Below are 21,139 nucleotides of genomic sequence, written 5' to 3'. Positions count from 1 at the left end.
AAATTATTTTTTATAAATACGAAAAGAGGAAGACTGGAACTTTTGGTCAGAAGATGGAAGACGTTTTAAAGGCATATACGGAGCAGGTAAATCAATGTTTTTATTCATTAAAATGATGGATCTTTTGTTTTGTTTTTGCTGATTTGTTCACCAAACAGGACAAACAATGACATCACTGCAGCCAGAACAGCAGCCCTAGTCACTATTTACCTTTATACAGGTGAAATACATTCTTTTGTTATGACCACTAGAGGGCAGACTAACATTTGGCTTGGCTGCCAATAAACATATTTAAATATGGCAGCTATGTATATTTTAGCATGCATTGAGCATCAGAATAGGCAGAAAGGTGTCTTCAGTGACTTTAGTGAACATGTCAAAGTTGCTGGTCGGAGTATTTCAGAAATTGCTAATCTACTCAGATTTTCCTTTACAGAGAACGATCGAACAATCAGCGAGGGTCAGTTCTCTTGGAGGTTGGAGGAGAATCACCAAACTTGTTACAAGGACTCAGATATTGTAATGCTAATGTAAATATCAAGGTCAAACTGGACAGTGACATAAACTGGAGAGTGATATCTGACCCACTGGTCACCCTGGCTCATCACGAGTGTCACTGTGCCACTACTGTGCAGCTCATTGGTTTATAACGGTGTGGGTCTGACCTTGTGATTGGCCTGAAGTTTTTAATCCCACGTGAGGAGGTGGAGCCCCCCCCTCCCCAACACCACCACCACCACCATCCACTCCCGAGAGTGAAAAGCTCTTTACAGGAGACCTTCAACAAGAAGCCAGAGCAGCTTCCCTACAGGTAATGTGGTTTCTTTTTTATTTCGCTTTTGCAGAAACACCTCAGTCGCTTCCAGAACTTAAAAAAACATCAGTACCTGAACATGTACTGAAGAAGATATTATAGATCATTTTATGCATTGCATGACTTTTAACTGAAACATTTCTGACTGCATGTTTGAAAATACGTAACGTACTATATCAATGGTGCTGAATTATTTTTTTTATATATAGTGGTTTTATTTTGACAGGATGCAAATTGCTTGTTTCAAATAGACCGATGGTGGTTTTTACGCATCGCGTTAAACCATTTCCTCAGGTGTTAAAAGGTCACACAGGTCAGAGGAGGAGGAGAAGGCCTGTGAGACGTCTGAGTCGATTTAATCCTCGGCCTTTAAGACCACACGACTCGCAGAATCAGTTCTGTCCTTGATTTTCAAATGTCCGTCGTTCTCCGCCCTGACCCCTGTCCCCGTTTCCGTCCGTCCCTCCGGCCGACTCGGCACTCACGAGGGTCTGGGGGGGGTCTTGTGACCGGATCATAATGTCACCGAGAGCTGAACCAGAGACGGCTCAGGTCTTGGCAGTGGATCCTGGCAACTCCAGCGATCTATAAATAATATTACCACTGACCCAAAGCAGTGCAAATGACCGACTCTGGCTCTGTTTCACCTCTGACCAGGATTAACGGGGCGTAGTGATGTCCACACAGCATGGTCTCCGCCTCCCTCTGCGAAGGAGACGTTGGAAAATGACCTTCCAGTCACAAAGAATAAATGATTCTATTTCGAATATCAAATTGAAAGCAAATCTTTAACCCTTAGAACATGTTTTAACATAGTAATTCAGCATTATTATTCTGTTTTCTGTATTCTATTACATGTAAGTCGTGGTCATGTAAAACCCGTGCTTCTGCAGGTTTCTGTGCTGTGCTAATGCTAATGCTAACGAGAGGCTAAAAGCACCTGACTCTACACCGTCTACACTTTAATCTCGTTACTGTGTTGCACAGAAAGCTGCAGCAGTGGGAGGAGGGGTGACGGTGTTACTTTAATCAGTGCTGGAGGAAGTACTGAGTCTCAGTACGCAAGTAAAAGTACAAATAACCAGAGAATTATTTACTTTAGTAAAAGTACACTCTTAGAAATATAAGTGTTAAGTAGAACCATATACGGTTCTTCGGCCTGTCCTCATAGGAGAACCCTTTTTGGCTCCTTTTTATAAAGGTTCCACCTGGAACCCTTTTAAAACCCTTTATTCAGGAAAGGGGTTTTAAAGGGTTCTCTGGATCAAAATGGTTCTTACTGGAACCATTAGTGTTACCAAGAACCCTTGAAAAGCAAAATGGCAAATGGTTCCAGGTTGAACCTCAGCCCTTGTAGAAGGACCCTTTTGGAACCCTTATTTCTAAGAGAGAGTAGAAGTACCAAAATGACAACCATACTTAAGTAAAAGTAAAGTACCTGATTTTAAGTGTACTTTATTAGTATTAAAAGTAACCGTAACTTACGGTTGCTATATCATGTCAAGAAGATGCATTTCGCAGGGTTGCAGCATAAATACCACCAAAAAAAAGGGGTTTTCAAGGGTTCTTGGTAACACTGATGGTTCCAGGAAGAACCATTTTGATCCAGAGAACCCTTTAAATCCCCTTTCCCGAATAAAGGGTTTTAAAAGGGTTCTCCTACGAGGACAATCCGAAGAACCATGTACGGTTCTACTAAGCACTTTTATTCACTAAGAGTGTATAAAAGCGGGACATTAACTATCACAGTACTAACTTAGCTAACGTTGATGTTAGATAGCTAGCATAACAACAAGCTAGCATAACAACGTGCTTCAAATTTGAAGGAGAGTTCTTGAAGGCCAGCAGCTCGGTTTTTTTTTCTGGGAAGGTATAATTTGCGTTGGTACCTCCACGAGTCGTTTTTTTTTGCTCCTTTAATTTTCGAATAATTCTTGTAAATACGGCCACGGGTGACTTATTGATTCAGACTCTGACTCCATGCTCTAGAATCTTTGCTTAGCAGGATCATACCTGATAGCTTTCCATATCTATGGCAACCAAACGTCACATGTGAGTCATATTATATGTGCTGCTGGCCAGGGGGGAAATGAAAAATGGAATTGTGCCTAACTCTGACTCTTTCTCTCCAGCTCTTCTGTTACTGACATAGACTCCCTTGATAATCTGCGAGATGGCGAGCTCTTTCACACGTTTGCTCTCTGGCCGCAACACGGCCGTGCTGTTGGCCAGCCTTGGTGCGGGATCCATGGCAACCGGCTACTTGTTGAGTGAAAACAGCTCCCTGGTTGCTGAGGCGAAAAAGAAGCTCTATCCTCCCAGGTAAGAGACGTGTTTGTGGACCCCGGAAAAATGTTGTGTGCTTTTGCCCATTTTTCAAGAATAATCATAAAATAATTGAAAAGACATTTAAAATAACATTTGTTTGAGTCCGAAATCAGGCCAAAAAATCCAAACTACGTATAGGTCTTTTTTCTAACTCTCTCCTCTCTGCTGACAAATACACTGATTCGCCAGCTTCTTGCACGAGTGCAAGTGAAATTACCGTAATAACCACATTTTGACGTGGAACTTCTCGGCTTTCGGGAACCGCGGGAATTCTTCCTCTAGCAAAAACCGCAGCGCAAGTACGGCGATGCTAAGTGTCGTCTGCGATAAACTTGGTGTTAAAGAGCATTTTAATTTTTAGTGAATCGTAGCCAGAACACGCGAGAGTGCTGGCGAGGGCAACGGTATCCTAAAACCCGAAGTCTGCGAAAAGTTCTATTCTTAGCTCCACGGTGCAGCACAGAGTTCTACACAAACTTCCAGCCTCAGAGGATTTATCTGTCCAGTGGATACATATGACAACAATGTGCCTGCTAGAGCCTGCAAATGATCACTTTTCCAAATGCTAACTGCTGTTAGCTCCCACTAGCCTCTGTGGCTGATGTCATTTCCTGTCCCTGAAGTTTTGTTTTACTTTTTTTTAAGGTGGACTTATAGAGATACTAAACAGAGTGTTCTGAACAGGGCTGTTTTGGCAGGGTGATTGAACTGCTGTGGTGCTTCATCCTTATGGTGTTTTGACCAAAGCATGTCACAGACAATGTTCATTAGGACACCAGGGAACTAGGTTAACTTGGAGAAATAGGGTATAATATGACTCCTTTAAAGCTGCAGATAAAGATAACAATTTTTTCCCTCGTAGCTCTGACTTCCCAGACCTGAGGAAACACAACAACTGCATGGCCACCGCTCTGACGCCGGCCATTTATGCCAGACTGAGGGACAACGTCACCCCCAACAACTGGACCCTGGACCAGTGCATCCAAACTGGAGTGGACAACCCTGGCCACCCTTTCATCAAAACAGTGGGCTGTGTGGCTGGAGATGAGGAGAGCTATGAGGTAAGTTTGTGTTTTGTTTTTTTTGTCAGAGTTCCGTTTTACCTTTAGGTGGTTGGAGAAAGGCATTTAAAAGTGACTTAAAGGTTTTAATGCCATTTTATAACACCATTAATTAATGTACCGTTATTGTAAAGTGTTACCATCAAAAACTATTTTCCAAAACGACCTTTAACCTTCTGCCCTTGACGTCGATTTTCCTGCAGGTGTTCGCCGACCTCTTTGACCCCATCATCAAAGACCGCCACAACGGCTACGACCCCAAAACCATGATTCACCCAACTGACCTGGATTCCTCCAAGGTGCCCGCACACACGTCACAGCCCCCCCCCCCCCCCCCCCCACTGCAGTATACGTCCACCAACTCTGCTCCCACACCTGCAAAACTGTTTCCTTTTATCATTTCTTTATCTTTATTCCAGATTACCAATGGCGTCTTCGATGACAACTACGTCCTGTCGTCCCGTGTGCGGACTGGCCGCAGCATCCGCGGCCTGAGCCTCCCCCCCGCCTGCTCCAGGGCCGAACGTCGTGAGGTGGAGAGGGTGGCAGTTACGGCCCTGGCTGGTCTGAAGGGAGACCTGGCCGGACATTATTACAGCCTGGGAGACATGACAGACCAGGAGCAGCAGCAGCTCATTGATGTGAGTCACAGCACTTTAGGACTTTTAATTTGAAAGGTGATGGTCGGAAGTAATTGTATCTGCTGTATGATTTCTGACCACTGTGAGTGCTGAACATGTGGTTGGTTGTTGGTAGATATCAGTCTCGGTGCAGGTCATGGTGGTTCACTTTCACTGACCCTTTGTGCTCTGACCATTTCACGCTGCAACCACACAAGGATCACTTCCTGTTTGACAAGCCCGTGTCTCCGTTGCTCACCTCGGCCTTCATGGCCCGAGACTGGCCCGATGCCAGAGGGATCTGGTAAGGTTGACGTGTTCAGAGAAATCCACGTAGAGACACATAGAAGAGAGAAGTATTTCCACTTTTTGACATCATGACCACACCCTTTCCCTGCCCCATAGATCTGTGAAGTGTATAGTGGTAGTCTGAGTTTGGAAGTAAGAAAGTCAGAGCAACCTCACCAAGCCCTACATGGGATTCCAAGATGGCCACCACAACAAAGATTGAATGTGTTCAGGAAGGAAGGAAGACATTCGCTGCCAAAGTTACCGGGGCAGCAACCCATGCAGCACTGCAGATCTCAGGCTCATAACTCAAGAATTGGGATTTCCAACTTGGAGCAACCTTATGTACCCTTACGAGTTAGGATTCCAAGATGGCCGCCGCCGTACAAACACTGTATCGTTTCACATAGTACTGTTGTTCAATCTTTATCTGTGGGAATGTTGCTAAATTATGCAAAATCCTATGCAGTATATGGGGAATGCCGATTGTGAAGTTGCGCATGCTAAAATAGACGAAACTTTTTTTTGCCACATTTAGATAAAAAAACATGTGAATTTTTTTGAATGTTAGTTTTGACCAGATTTACAGCAATATTTGTAAACTTTGTAATATATACTAATATCACACATTTCAATGTTTCATCTGAATAAAAAATCTAAATCTAAATGTTAAATATTAATGTTAAATTTAACTATAAATGTTATAATATTATATAATATAATATTAATATAAATATTAAATGTATCAAAATATTAAATGTTAAATATAAATATAAATGTTAAATCTCAATATAAAAGTGCTAATTAATTAATTAATTATTAATTAGCACTATAAAAGTGCTAATTAATTAATTAGCTAATTGATTGATTAATTAATTAATTAATTAATTAATACTGGGCCACTTTTGTGATTTTACTGCCCTTTTAGGGTAAAAAAACCGATGAAACAATGAAACAAATGATGATGTTGATTTAAATACAAACCATTTACTCTGAAGCTGTTCAATTAGTTCCTGCATAGTTCTGCTTTAACATCATATCCTTACCTATCTTCTTCAACCTGTTCCTCTCTCCCTCCCTCCCTCCCTCAGGACCACTTCCTGTTTGACAAACCTGTCTCTCCATTGTTGACATGTGCCTTTATGGGCAGAGACTGGCCAGACGCCAGGGGCATCTGGTAGGGTCTGCTGCATGTGTGTGACCACATCATACTGACCCATGCCCACTTTTCAATATCTTTCCGTAGAAATATTCTCTTACAGCATGTAACATACTTGCACAAATGAATTCTGCACTGAATGTGTCCTAATGTACAGTATGTGTCTCTCTCTCTCTCGCCCTCTTCAGGCACAACAATGATAAGACCTTTCTGATCTGGGTGAATGAGGAGGACCACACCAGAGTCATCTCCATGGAGAAGGGAGGCAACATGAGGAGAGTGTTTGAGAGATTCTGCCGAGGTCTCAAACAGGTAAGAGTATTTTTTTTTTTATTTTTTTTTTTTAAAGAAAATCAACTTTAAACAAATGTGAAGAGATTGATCGACTCTTATGATCACCCCCCATAGGTGGAGCATCTGATCCAGGAGAGAGGCTGGGAATTCATGTGGAACAAGCATCTCGGCTACGTCCTCACATGTCCCTCCAACCTGGGCACTGGTCTCAGGGCTGGTGTGCACGTACGCCTGCCGAAGCTCAGCAAGGTAACGCACGCACACATGCACTTACACATGCACGCACCAGTTTAACAGCTACAATTTAAGCAAGGAGACAAGAACAGGGTCACCTGCATTCATTTCACATGATCGTCAGCAAAGGCAGCCAACTCATAAAACTGGTGGAGGTGAGGAATTTTGACCGGATTGCATAGCGCAGACCTCCACCAAGGCAGCTAACCCTCAATTTCATCCAAATCCGTCGGTGACTTTTCGAGTTATGTTGCTAACAGACAGACAAAACAAACTCTGGCGAAAACGTCACCTTATCTTACCTTATCTATGATGATATTTGAGTTTTCTGCTCTTGAACACAATGTTCTTTTAACCCTTTATTGACTGAAAACAATCCACAGGATCCACGTTTCTCAAAAATCCTGGACAACCTGCGGCTGCAGAAAAGAGGCACAGGAGGAGTGGATACGGCTGCTACCGGAGACACCTTTGACATATCCAACAACGACCGTCTGGGCAAATCTGAGGTGACGATCGGTCGGCCATATTGTCTTCTACATCTGTTTTTTTTATTGCCCCCCCCCCCACTCCTGATTGTTGGATTCTGTTTCTGACCCTATGCAGGTGGAACTGGTCCAGCTGGTCATCGACGGCGTGAACTTCCTGATCGACTGTGAGAAGAAGCTGGAGAAGGGCCAGGACATCAAAATCCCAGCTCCCATCACTCAATTTAGGAAATAAAAGCTCCCTCGGTGTCATCGCTGTCAGCAGGAGGTCAGCGCTAACTCTGAAGAGTCTGAAGAAAAACCTCAGAGAGATGTCTGTGGTTTCTCTTTAGAGTATAGCTCAAACTTAGACATGGTTTGCTGTTAGGAAAACTCTACCTCATGTGAAGGTTCTTACTGTAACCCTGAATTTTCAATAAATCTAACATAAAAAAAGTACTTCTCATTGTGTTTGTTGTTCTCAAGACCAGACTAAAGCCTCTTTCAAAATAAAATTAGCACCAAAAACAAGACGAATAGAACAAACACATTTGGCCCTGTACATCGAGAAGTGCAACGCTGCCCTCCTCAGGAGATCGACGGTCAGCTTCCTCCTCGGGTTCTCTGATGATGCACTTTTTGTTCTGTAGAAAAATTGATTTAAAAGGCAGATCAAAGGAAGGAGAGGTGTATACAACACACACACACACACGGCATCACCTCTAAACAAACCAGAGATCAGAACCACAATGTCTGGCACTAAGAGGCTAGCCAAGGTTAAAAAAAATTCTACTCTATATCAAATAACTGTCCAACAATTCACTCGACAAGCCTCAAACTTGGCAGGCGACTTTCTAAGGACACTAGCGTACGCAGTGACAGTGTTCAGACGAAAAACTTTAAGAGATATCGGATAGAAATGAGACGTATATATTGCTAAATTATCCACTTCCACACAATCTCATGTGGCGAAAAAGTGTGGATGGCAACTTTGATCTGTGTTGTACCACTTCAGGCTATGTTTTTGGACTTCGGGGTGTCGTTAGGAGCAAAATTGTGCTGTGGGGGGACAAGAAATTCAAGAGATATCGGTAGACATGTGGCAGATATCTATCTATAAAGCAAGTTGCGTCTGTGTGTCTGTGACGGGCATATCTCGCTGACCGTGAGTCAGATCGCCCTAAGACTTTTGGATATGGGTTGAGCATGGCCCGATGGTGTGCATCCTTGATTTTCACATTTTTTGGAGGAATTTTAATTTCCACTGATTTATCGCGCTGCACCAGGCAGGCAGCGGCTCATCAGCAGCAGCTGCGCTGTCTGGAGCGGGGGAGGTGGGAGTGAAGAGGCTGTCCTCACGGTGGGTGAGACATTTTCACACGGTTCACCGCAGGACATGGTGTTACGCTGAAACGACAAAGTCGGTGTCCGTTCACCAATACGCAAGCACATATTTATTTTGCATTAGCATGCTACTACTTTGCGGCTAACTTGGCGAAACCTGTTTCCAAAGGTAAGCTAGCGAGGCTACGAGCATTAGCATTAGCGTAGGGCTAACATAATAACAAAACACTGTGCAACCTCATGGCTGACAGTCACAACATCTAGCTACGCTAATGGTAGCGCTAATCGAAAATTAAAATATTTGCGTTATGAGGTTACACAGTGTTTGTATTATGTTAGCCTTTATGTTCCTTATCATGCATTACCATAACTGAAAAATCTTCTTCAGCTCCCACTATAGGAATACGTACTTCCTATGGGCACTGCAGTAGTATTGCTAAAAGAGCCTTCCTATGATCAGTATGCGGGTTACCGTAGAAGCCTTGGTAGAAACTTCAATGTGGATGAAATTGTCAGGAAATGTCCGCAATGGGGCCAGGAAGAAGTGACGCCATCCCTGTTTTTATCGCTATTTTGTGGGGGGGGGGGGGGCTGAGATGCCTTGGCGGAGGCCTGCGCTCTCCGAGTGCTTTTCTAGTTCTATTTTAAATCAGCTTGTGTTTTCTGTCGGTTCTTGTAGGAGCTCGATGAAATCCACAGCAATGAGCAGAAGCATTTCCGCATCGTTGAAGTAGATGACCAAAACATCTCCACATGGCAAGGGCTCATCGTTCCTGTAAGTATCAAAGTGATGCTAACTGTTGTGGAAATGTCTCTGCTGCTGGTGAAGAATGAAATAGAGAACTTCTTATTTTCGTTGCAAGGAAAAGATCAACCTTCACCGGCGTGATCCTTGCTGGAGAAAGGCCTTGAGCAAAGAGAGCCCTCCACATTTATACCTGAGCAACTCCCCTTTTGCATTCCTCCAATAGACAAAGAGTCTGCCATTGAAGGCGCTGTTTTCGCACCTCTTTGTCTACTGGAGGTATCGGGGATCCGACTCAGCCGACCTGCAGATGTTGTAGGAATGTGTCAGTTCAGGCTAGACACAATACAAAATATACAATACACTATACACAAAGGACCTGGTATTCTATACTGGGCAGGTATAGGGTGATGGGCAGTTCTAGCTCTGAGCCAGAGAAATTGAATGTACCATTACACTACTTACACCTGAAACTGAGAGCACAGCATTAGCCCATGACCTTGGCCCCATGAAACTATTCAGTTCATTTGTCTCAATGTCTAAATTGAGTAATTTAGTTAGTTTTTTTCATCCAAGGACCGTGCTCCATATGACAAAGGAGCATTCAGGATTGAGATCATCTTCCCTACTGAGTATCCCTTTAAGCCTCCCAACATCATCTTCAAGACAAAAATCTACCATCCCAACATCGATGAGAAAGGTCGGGTCTGTCTGCCCATCATCAGCGCGGAGAACTGGAAGCCAGCCACAAAAACCTTGCAGGGTGAGCTTTTTACGCCCCTTGGGTTTTGGGTTTTCTTCGAGGCCAAACAATTCAATGAATGGGGAACTTTTGTGTAACTAATGAACTAAATATAGTCTCTTCTCTCTCCTAGTGATTCTGTGTCTCATTGCTCTGGTCAACTGTCCTGAGCCCGAGCATCCACTGAGAGCAGACCTAGCAGAGGAATACACCAAAGACTGCTCAAAGTTCATGAAGAACGCAGAGGAGTTCACGAGGAGACACGGTGAAAAGAGACCCGTGGACTAACACTGACGCTCTGCAACCACTCCTTAATAGAGATTTCTGTTTCACGTCAACTAACAAGTGAAACACTGGCGTCTAGGTATCACTGACTAGCGCACTGCCCGTAGGAAGTATGTATTAGCATGCTAAGACCACGCTAAGACCACTGCAACGTCTAAAGCTAAATCTCCGCATTAGCATGCTAACGCCTGCAGCGGTACGCACACCATCCAGCACATTGAGCGTTGATATTCGCTGGAAACTGTTCGAACATCGAACCACTCCGCAAGCTAGCTAGGCCAAATAGACTTACAGGTGAGATGAGATTACTCAGGCGCGGAAATACCGATAGCGCTAGTGTGTTCCTCTCGAATATTCGGATATTAGCATATGAGATGTGATTACTCAGCCGTGGAAATCCAGAATTGGGTTACCGATCGTGTATTCCTGGCGTGACGATCACCAAAGTGAGACATATGCACCGATCCGCCCAACTAGACATGAGGTGGAGCTCCCCTGAAACGTGTCCCCTTGGAAACAGCGAAGTGCTGCGATACACGTCCTACGTAAATGAATTAAAAAATCAACTGTCGAGCTATTTGGGCTAATGAAAACTGTCGGGTTGGCTATGACACACGTCAGTACCAGACAATGCTATTGTCTACAGAGCAGTAGGCTATTAGCGACCTGTAGAACCGTGTCTTTTGTGGCCAGATCCATGCATTTTTCCAGCACTCACTCACGCTAAAACTATGTTTTGTCACAATAAAATACTCATCAGTCCTTAAAGTTATCAAAGTCATTTTTGCAGTAGTAGTACATTTTGACACACCCTCCATACCAAATGGTGGCGCTAGTGCACCAAGTCGTAGTTAAGCTAACCGCCATAAAACCTCAAAAAAGAGGAAGTAGAGCAGATATTCTTTAAGAGAAGATCTAGTTATTGAAGTGAAACACTTATGATTAGCTAATATTAGCTAATGTTAGCCTTAATTCAACACTGCAATTATTAGGAAAAAGCGATGGTCTATGTATAGAATGTAAAATTAAGGAAGATGTTGAGCATGTATTATTGTACTGCACAAAATATGATGTTTTCAGACAGGAATGGAGTGAACAGGAAGTATAAACAGGAATACACAACATACTGGATGAACATGGTATGCAGAGGAAAAATCCCTTACTTAAAGAATACAAAATTTACCCTTTAAGTTACTACTCAACCATTTGGTCGACCACACTGTAAGTCACTATATCTCATTGAAAAATGCATCAAGCTGAACTCACTAACACTAAATCAATGTGACTTGATCTGAATGTTGTACTTTATGAATTATGCAAACCGGGTTTATTAGGAACAGACATCTCAACCGTTAATGGAAATAATTAAGTTAAATATATTTACTTATTTATTTTTATTTTTATTTATTATTTTTGCGTTATTTTCCTTAAAAAAATGAGAATGTGTTCTAGTCTATCCCATTCAGTCCCTTTACACACTCCTCCTGTACAGTAGGTGGCGGTATACGCAAACATAAGCTGTAACCAACCACCGCCATGAATAAGAAAGACGAAGAAGAAGAAGAGCGGACAGAAACAGGAAAAAGAAGACGGCATCGGTACCACACCACAATGGCTGCGAAGAGGCTAAATAAGGTAAAAGAAACAATATTTATAACGTAATACGATTCAGTTGTTGTCCCTAGAGGTGGTTCAAACTACTTTTTGTTGTTGTTTTGTTTTAAATGTGTGTCGGTACAGACCGTAGAAGTCGGGACATTTGCTTTTGTGACAGCATATTTGACGTCCGACAGACGGTGACTGAGGTGTAACTAGTTAGTCGGAGTGATTCAGCATTTAACCGCACAGCAGTGAGTCAGATAACGTCTCGAAGGCGGTGAAATGAGCCTCCTGTCGCCGTTTGAAGGAAGCGGCGCTTCCCCGAAAACATGGAGACTTTTTTTACGCCCGGGGTGTGACTTCACAACCTCAGTGAGATAATATTCAATCCTCGCGAAACCAAAACTAAAGTCTATTCATCGAAAACGGGAGAATGAATCGACGTTGAAGTCATTATTCAAGTGAAATATTACGATAACATATTTGAGTAGATTCGTCCGCGCAATGTTATTTCAGGTCTCTAAATGCTTCTATTATGGTAATAACACATTCATTGATTAATACGTACGTAACATACACCCGTTTCGATAAATGTAGCATAGCAGGGTTGTTGATTAAATATGATATACTGAATGTTTTTCAACGTTAAAATGTATTTTAAAACGTGTTTAATGACTGTGTGCGGCTACTTTCGGTTTCACTGAAACACAAGGATTTGCTTTTGGTTCCTCTGCGTCGGGAATTATCGTCATTGGTCAAGCTATCCGGTTAGCACTTCGGCATTCTCCTCCATGCAAACAGGAAGAACAAGTGTTTGGACAGACGTGCTCCTCCCCCTCCGTCACTGAGCCTGAACTAGTTCTTGCTCGCATACTTTTAAATGTCATATGTCAAATAACAAGCTGAATTGATATTTGCACCTGCCTGAAACAGGGTTACAGCCTGTGTTTTAAAACATTTGACATCTTAGTAGAGAAATAATAATGTACTTTACTCTGATTTGTATTATTTTTTATTTTTTGCAAAACAGTACATTTGAAAATCATGGATAATATCATTATATTTTAGCATTAAAAATATAATTTCGGTTTAAGAGCTTCTTCGTACTGGTGTATTAACCATTACAGAAACATAAAAAAAATATTTTGTTACTAGAAAAGTAGAGCTGAAACGATTATTAACCGATTACTAAATTAATCGGCAACTATTTTGATAATCATTTTTTCATTATTAAAACAAGATTTCTGGTTGTTTTAGCGACTTAAATGTGAATATTTTCATGGTTTCTTTGCTCCACATAACAAATAAATCATGCAAACTGAATCATTTTGGTTTGTGGACAAAACAAAACTTTCGAGAACATCATCATTTCCAGCTTTGACAAACACTGATCAACGTTCTTTTTAACATTTTCTGACATTTTCTGGACCACACGATTCATCGATTGATCGAGAAAATAATCGACAGATTAATCGATAACGAAAATAACCGTTAGTTGCAGCCCTATAGAAAAGCACTCGGAGAGCACAGACTTCCGCCAAGGCAGCTCAGTGCCTATAAAATACACCCTGCCGGCATGCAGCGTGTTGTATGGATCACACTCAAAATTCAATCACTTGTTCCTGGTCCCATTTTGGACATTTCCTGAAAATTTCATTCAAATCCGTCCGTGACTTTTGGAGTTATGCATGTGGTGGTCTAATACATTTTTTAAGCACTGTATATTTAAAACAACAATTTAAAGAAACACCATAGAAACAACACAAATACATGTGCAACCATTTGAGTAAAAAAAAGTTAAGAAAGTTATTAAAATAAAGCTACTAACTACTAAGTTACTTTTTCTTTTATTTTCTTAAAATATTTTTAAATGTAAAATGGAGACAATCTGGCTCAGCAGGTCATACCAGAGTGACAGGGTTTCCAGAGTCAAACAGAGCAGGAAACACTCATCCATCAACAGAACATCAACCTGCTGCACACATACAGTGCTTAACAAATGTTTTAGACCAAAAAGTAAAATACTAAAAATATTATTGTTATTTATTTGGAAAATAAACTGAATTCATCTTTTTATACCAACATTTGAGCTGGCTCACTATATATATATATATATATATATTTCACTGCTGTGAAAAAGGTAGATTGGGATGGAATAAACATGGAAACAGGAAAAAACTGACAACAGGAGAAAGCACCAACAGCTTTTATGTTAATAGTCAAGGCACAAAGCCCAACTTTTCCACATTCTGGTTTTTGTATACCAGTCTTGCTATATTTGAAAAATACGTCCATCCATCCATTATCTACCGCTTTTTCCTCCACCAGAGGGTCGCATAGGGTGCTGTGCCTATCTCAGCAAACATTGGGCGATAGGCGGGGTACGCCCTGGACAGTTCGCCAGTCCATCGCAGGGCCACATATAGAGACAAACAACCATTCACTCACACACTCACACCTACGGTCAATTTAGAGTGACCAATTCACCTAATCCCCATATCGCATGTTTTTGGACTGTGGGAGGAAGCCGGAGAACCCGGAGAAAACCCACGCACACACGGGGAGAACATGCAAACTCCTTGCAGAAAGGCCCTTGTTCCGAAGTTGTTCCAAACGGGGCTCGAACCCAGGAACCCGGGTCTTCTTGCTGCAAAGGCAAGAGTGCTAACCACTACACCAACCGTGGGAAAAATATGTATCATTTAAAAAAAAAAAAAATCAGTCGACATTCTCAGTAAGCACGGTCATTACGTTGAGCTATATGCAGACTACCTCAATGACCATAGCGGCTTTAGGATGTAACAAAATGTTTATTTGTGTGTTTTTGTAGGAGCTCCTTGAGATCAAGAAAAATGACCAAAAGACATTACGCATTGTTCAAGCAGATGAATCAAACGTACTACTCTGGCAACTGCTCATAATTCCTGTAAGTATCAACATTCTGCAAGTAACATTCCTGCTGAAACTAATATTTTGTTTTGTTTTTGAGAACACAGCATTAACCTGTGATTACTGCACTCAGGATTCAAGATTATATTATATATTGTATAATGTATAAGCCTTTATTAAAGAAATGAGAGCATGAAGCACAGACACCGATAAACACATTCAGTTGCTACTAAGAAAGGATATAAAACATAAATTAAATGTATTTTTAATGACCCTGAGTACAAACTTGATGAAATCAACACACTGTTTTCTTCCCCCAAAGGAGAGTCATCCATATGACAAAGGAGCGTTCAAGATTGAGATCGTCTTCCCTACTGAATATCCTTTTAAGCCTCCCAAAATCACCTTCAAGACAAAAATCTACCATCCAAACATCGATGACAAAGGTCAGGTCTGCCTGCCCATCATCAGCGCGGAGAACTGGAAGCCAGCCACAAAAGTCATACAGGGTGAGTTTTACACGATTCAATGAAGGGGGACTTTCACATCGAGTCTCTAAAAGCATGTGTTTTGCACTTCTGTCACAGCTTTTGTTAAAAATCAAACAAAACCTGGGAGCTGCTAACTAAAAAGATAAAAAGAGTTAAGACAAAGATAGCGGATTACCCCAGCTCTGCTGTTTAATATGATGGCGACGAGGTGTCCATACGCAAGCACATATTTATTTTGCATTCGCATGCTAATACTTTGCGTCTAACTTGGCGAACCTGTTTCTAAAGCTAAGCTAGGCTTACGATTAGCATTTGCATTAGCGTAGGGCTAATATAATACAAACACTGTGCAACCTCATTAGGCACAACGCAAATGTTTTCATTTTCGATTAGCGTAGCTAGCTGTTGTGACTGTCAGCCACGCTAGGTTGCACAGTGTTTGTATTATGTTAGCCTTTACATTCCTTATCAGCTTGACATCTTGTTCAGACAAACGGCCACAAAACAAGCAAAAAAAAATAGCTGCTGGATGTCCAGAAGCCTGACCTAGGGTCACTCCAAACAACAAACCATTCCATGATTAACAAAACCAATAGTATATGACACTCATCTCCATTGGAAATAATGTACTCGCGTGTGCAATAGATGCTGCAGCTAAATGGCCCCAACAAGAATTTTTGCATGAATTTAATCTATCGTCTCATATTCCCTTTTGTCCTCTAGTAATTCAAAAACTCATTGAGCTGATGGAGACTCCTGAGCCAGAGCATCCACTGAGGGCAGACCTGGCAGAGGAATACACAAAAGACGTCAAAAAATTCAATAAGAATGCCGAGGATTTCACGAAGAGACACAGTGAAAAGCGACCGGTGGACTAACGACACGACACTGACACTGACACTGATGGCTGCTGGCCTGCTTCCTGTTGAAAGAGGTCACTCTGACTCAGTTTTTTTTTTTTTTTATCTTTAAACATCTCAGAAATGTCCTGATCTCCTGTCCCTGCGTTGTTTTCGCACTCTGTTACCACTCATTAATCAGAAACTTGTGTTTCTGTTTCACTTGGCTAAAGAGAGAGAGTAAGCAGGACTTTTTGGTGAATGGGAAGCATCCGGCCCCTAGGTGTCACCTTTTTATTTTGTCAATGACTTCTTTCTACTGAACAAACAAACAAACAAAAAAAGTCTAAAGTTGGTGAATGTTTTCTCAGAGTAAACGTGATTTTAAGCAGAGTTGTTTACAGATTTGTCTTAAAAGGTTATCATGACACAGCATCTAATGCTGTTTTTTGTTTTGTTTCCTCTCTTGTTTCCATTTTATCCCTGAAGATGCACCAAAAAAAAAAAAACACTCCCATTGTAATACCAACAATACAACATTGTTAGTCTAAAAAAAACAAAACAATGAGCATTACTTTCAGTTTCCAGCAGATTGGATGCTACGACTGGATGCCATAATGTGTGGTTAGTGATTGTTTTGCAACTTGTTCAAACACTGGTGACCGAAATAAGAAAAACATTGGCCTTCAAACGTCTAAAAAAACAATCACACAGGGTTGCTGTTTAAGTTCACCCCGTCATCCAATCGCAGCACTGATTATATTTTCAGATTAAGAGTAAGAAATCTATTCTTTTTTTTTTTTTTGCACTTTAATGGTTTTATTTGAACTTGCATTGTTCGTTGTTTAATGGCAGCACCAGCCGTATACATGTCCACACATCCTGTATAAGGCGTCATCCGACGGCAGGTGAACGACAGGTCACTGAATAAAGATTTGTGATGGATGCTTAAAAAAAACCTGTGTTGCTGTCGATTATTTTCACCCAATGTACCACAGCTCAGAGTCAAAGAGATATGTGATATGTCTTAATAGGACCCCTCAATGATATACAATGGTTGACTATCATGTTTCCAAAAAGAGTATTTTAAGTGTTCAGGACAGAGAAAGGGAATATTGACTAAACACAGTCGAATTCATATATTCAAATCATAGTAAATTTTAATTTTTATGGCCTTATGTCCTGTTTTACAGATGTCTCTTTTACTATTGTGATCAATGGGAAAATTGCTTTTTGGGCTGTGTGAGTATTTTTTGTTGCAGTACCACGAGTGGCCACTGGTAAAAAATTGTCTTCAAGACAGTGGGGGGGACCTCTATCCTACGGTGGCCCTGAGGTGCAAAACACAAATGCAAATCAAAAAACACAAAACTAAAAACACGAAAGCAAATCACAGAACGCAAATGCAAAACAAAAAACACAGCAAAACACAAATGCAAAACAAAAATCACAAATCACAATACATGGTCACGGCTATGGGCTGGTGTTTAGCTCAGTTTTTGTTGTTTTGTGATTTGCGTTTGTGTTTTTTGTTTTGCATTTGTGTTTTTTGTGTTTTGCACCTCAGGGCCACCGTACCATCCAGTTCTTATCATGGTTCTAAATTAATATCGTGACTTTTCCAGTGACGACACTCTCTGACCAATCAGCGGCCGGGAGTCTGTTGACGTCACATTTTAGTATCGACTCAGCTGCTTGCTGGAAGTTGGAACCTTGCCAGAACAGCTACTAAAAAAACACTTTATTAAGCCAAGTCATGCTAGTACTGGATCAAGGTATATTAGGAACTTTCCTGAATATGTAAAGGTCTTATCACACCCGTGTCCCCTGTGTAAAAAGTCACAAATCAATTTCCTCAGAAAGTTAAATGCTAAGTAACACTTATTCGTTTGCGTTGGAAATGTCATATAAGCTTTGTATTGACCAAACTCAAACTACCATTTGTATTTACTTCGGGTTATTTACTTATTTAAACATGAGTGAGAGCATCACCGCCGTCTAACTAAACTTTAATCCTAGCAACGTACAGTTTGTGCAGCGGAATTATTGTCCCCCCACCACCACCACCACCACTAGTCAACAGTCTGCGCAAGATGGCGGCCTGAGAGTGCACAACATCTTCAACAAAACTCCAACAGTGCTGGCTTTCACTCTCCACTGTCAACGCTACGTGTCAACTCGGAGGATGAGAGAACGTCCAACGGACATTTCGAGCGGAGGACGAGCGTGAGCATCACCGAGGACCAGTTATGGAATAAAACGCCGCCGGGTAAGAGACTCCGAAACAAACCGGGTGAACCCACTGACTGCGAGCTAGCTGCCATTATTAGCTAGCGTTCACTAGCAGCTAACAGGCTACGTTTAGCTTCACCTGCAGCAGGTAAATTACGTTTATTATCGACAGCTGGTTATAAATGACACTCGCTCCCAGTGTGTGCGATGTGGGGAAGTGACAGTGGCTAATATCAACAACGGCTTCATGTGTTCATTTTAGCTCACTCCCCAGGTTTGTTAGCTAGTTAGCTAGTTTTTTTTAAGTGTACGTCTTTATACTGAAATGTCAACACAGCTGCTCCACTCAGGTGGAGTGTGAGCATTTAGTTAAACGTTCTTTTCATGTCGGAAATCAGTATAAGTATGTTGTTTATCGTTGTTAGAGTGTCGGTGACTTCAGTGAAACTGCTGCCCGTCATTAGTAAACACAAATACCTAAGCCATGGTTCTCAGACTGAGCTTCCTCTGGTGGTACTTGGAGGAAAATCACAAATACTGTTATACTGTATATACCAGTGATCGGAGAGTGTAGAAAATTAAACAAAAACAAATATAAATTCAGTAGTAATAAGAGTCAGTGTGTTTCTCGCTCCATCAGAGGTGCACTATGTAATAAATCTAAAGCAACTGGCCATAAAATCCTCTTAATATGTCACAGAGACTCAGGGATAATGTTCATATAACAAACTGAACTCACCAACAACAACAGTACAGCCAGAATATTCGCATTAAAAAAAATCTTTTGCAGACTGCAAATCATGTTTATGTTTTGAAAGCATGTTTTGGCCGTCTACCAATCATTGCAGTCAGTAGATTCTCAGCTGCCGAGCAACCACGGGTTGCCAGTTACGTCAGAAAACGAAACCTAAAAGACCTCGGTATTTTGAATTTGAGTGCAGTAACCGTTTTTGGCCACATTCTTACATATGGCGCCTTTAATAAAATGCCACTATACCAGTGTCTGAAGTATATGTGAGGAAGAGGAGGATGGTAATAAATCCGCCTCCTGTGAGAAGTCTGTAGCTGTAGCTCGGCCTATTTACACCACTGTATTATTAAATTAAATTAAATTCAATTCAATTCAATTCAATTCAATTCAATTCAATTAAATTAGACGTTGGTGATAATGGTGTTACTTCAATATTTTCTCAGGCGGTACTTGGTATAAAAAGTTTGAAAACCACTGTCTACAAATTTACTATTGTATTATATTAATATTATTAGTACTAAAGACTTTGCCATAATAAAATAATAACTTTAAAAAATCAAGGTAAACGCACAGAATAATATACACTTACCCCTTTTTGAATAACATATTAATCAAACATACCAGAGTAGTACCAAAATGAACAAATAAAGTAAATATATTCCACACATCTGAGGTAAAATATTGAAAACAATATATGAGGATATTACGTTTAGGGCTGCAACAATTACTTGATCAATCGATTAATTGGTTTGAGTGTTTTTAAAATAATTAAAACAAGTTATCTTTGCTCCATATAACAGATAAATAATTAAAAACTGAATAATTTGTCATAATTTTCAGGGAGAACACCGATCTGACGTTTTACAACAACTGATTGATTTGTTGCAGACCTATTTATGTTGAGCTTTTGATGTATGTAACTGAAAATGATTTGTTGTCGTTGTTTTATTGCACATGTACGCTGAGGTACCTGGTCCTCTGTAAAAGGACAGGGAGCAGGAATGTGAGATTATATTGACGTTTTACGGCTCTGTGTTGACATACAGCAATATCTATAGCCTGTCAGGCTCCGTGACTTTGGCTGCAAGTGTAAACATCAGAATTTCCGTGTTTAAGTCTCCAGTGCTTCCTCTAACTTGAAGACAAAGGAAAGCAGGAAGTTATTTTAATAGCAGACATTTCTGGAATGTCAGATCAAACCTTTGATGATTGATTTTTTTTTTGTTATCAGTAGTTCAACTAACATTTTAAGACCTTGTGATACTCTTGTGTTATCAGTCTGCACATTTAAATTCATGGGTGTTATTGTGTTAGCACCCTCTTATTAAAAACAGTTAACTGCCAGTGACCCCCAGTGCCTGATACTTAACCTCCTGACGGCTGTGCCAGCAGTGTGATAGAAAATGGGCTCTATGAATGTGTGAGTGAATGGATAAAATGTAGTGTAACGCTGCTTTGAGTTGTCGTCAACACTAGAAAACGGCTACATAAATACATTTACCATTTAACAGCACAGAATGTGCATTTGAACTGTATAATAACCAAAACTCAGCGGCTCATAAAACATCGTAATTTAACAAATGCTCCCCTGATAGTATTTCTTGTCAGATCCCATTTTCAAATGATGGCCGCAGTAAAGAAACAAACTTGAGTTGGGTGGTATGCTGAGTTTTAAAATGTCCTTTTCTTGTGCTAAACTTGCTTGCTAAGATTATTTTTCTTGTAAGGCATGAACGGTGTCCCAGAATCCCTTTTTTTCACCTTGAAAATCAATGTTTGCAGAAAGACAAAAACATACTGAAGATGTTTTTCCACTGAAGATGTTTTTCCACTGCAGGCTGCAGGCCATCTGACATCAGCCAGTGTTAGTTCCGTACAGAATGGAGAAGGAAAGTCACAGGACACAAAACAACAAATGCTTTTCTCAGTCAAGTCTTCATTTGAATTGTGTTGTAGA

At 41.0% G+C, this 21,139-nt stretch overlaps 3 protein-coding genes across 3 annotated transcripts; all 3 read left to right on the top strand.

The window, feature by feature from the left end:
• Positions 1 to 717: 717 nt before the first annotated feature.
• On the top strand, positions 718 to 7,693 carry ckmt2a (creatine kinase, mitochondrial 2a (sarcomeric)). Its single transcript, XM_083899365.1, has 10 exons — positions 718 to 811; positions 2,947 to 3,136; positions 4,005 to 4,203; positions 4,407 to 4,502; positions 4,623 to 4,844; positions 6,203 to 6,288; positions 6,459 to 6,582; positions 6,679 to 6,813; positions 7,182 to 7,307; positions 7,405 to 7,693. Exons 2-10 carry the CDS (start codon positions 2,988 to 2,990, stop codon positions 7,519 to 7,521), a joined length of 1,254 nt encoding a protein of 417 aa, XP_083755491.1. The 5' UTR covers positions 718 to 811; positions 2,947 to 2,987; the 3' UTR covers positions 7,522 to 7,693.
• A 1,377-nt stretch (positions 7,694 to 9,070) lies between these two features.
• Positions 9,071 to 10,384, top strand: LOC310930798 (ubiquitin-conjugating enzyme E2 L3-like; the record flags this gene model as incomplete). The annotated part of the gene is made up of 4 exons (XM_083893844.1): positions 9,071 to 9,094; positions 9,289 to 9,384; positions 9,931 to 10,117; positions 10,230 to 10,384. The coding sequence occupies 4 exons, from the start codon at positions 9,071 to 9,073 to the stop codon at positions 10,382 to 10,384; spliced, it is 462 nt and encodes a 153-aa protein (XP_083749970.1).
• A 1,540-nt stretch (positions 10,385 to 11,924) lies between these two features.
• Positions 11,925 to 17,133, top strand: LOC310932603 (ubiquitin-conjugating enzyme E2 L3-like). Its single transcript, XM_083895930.1, has 4 exons — positions 11,925 to 12,016; positions 14,811 to 14,906; positions 15,192 to 15,378; positions 16,084 to 17,133. Exons 1-4 carry the CDS (start codon positions 11,993 to 11,995, stop codon positions 16,236 to 16,238), a joined length of 462 nt encoding a protein of 153 aa, XP_083752056.1. The 5' UTR covers positions 11,925 to 11,992; the 3' UTR covers positions 16,239 to 17,133.
• The last annotated feature ends 4,006 nt before the right edge of the window (positions 17,134 to 21,139 follow it).

This window comes from Microchirus variegatus (genome assembly GCF_963457635.1).
Source record: "Microchirus variegatus genome assembly, chromosome: 1".
NCBI lineage: Eukaryota > Metazoa > Chordata > Actinopteri > Pleuronectiformes > Soleidae > Microchirus > Microchirus variegatus.
Note: the sequence above shows the minus strand (reverse complement) of the source record. Positions and strands in the feature narration are given on the sequence as shown.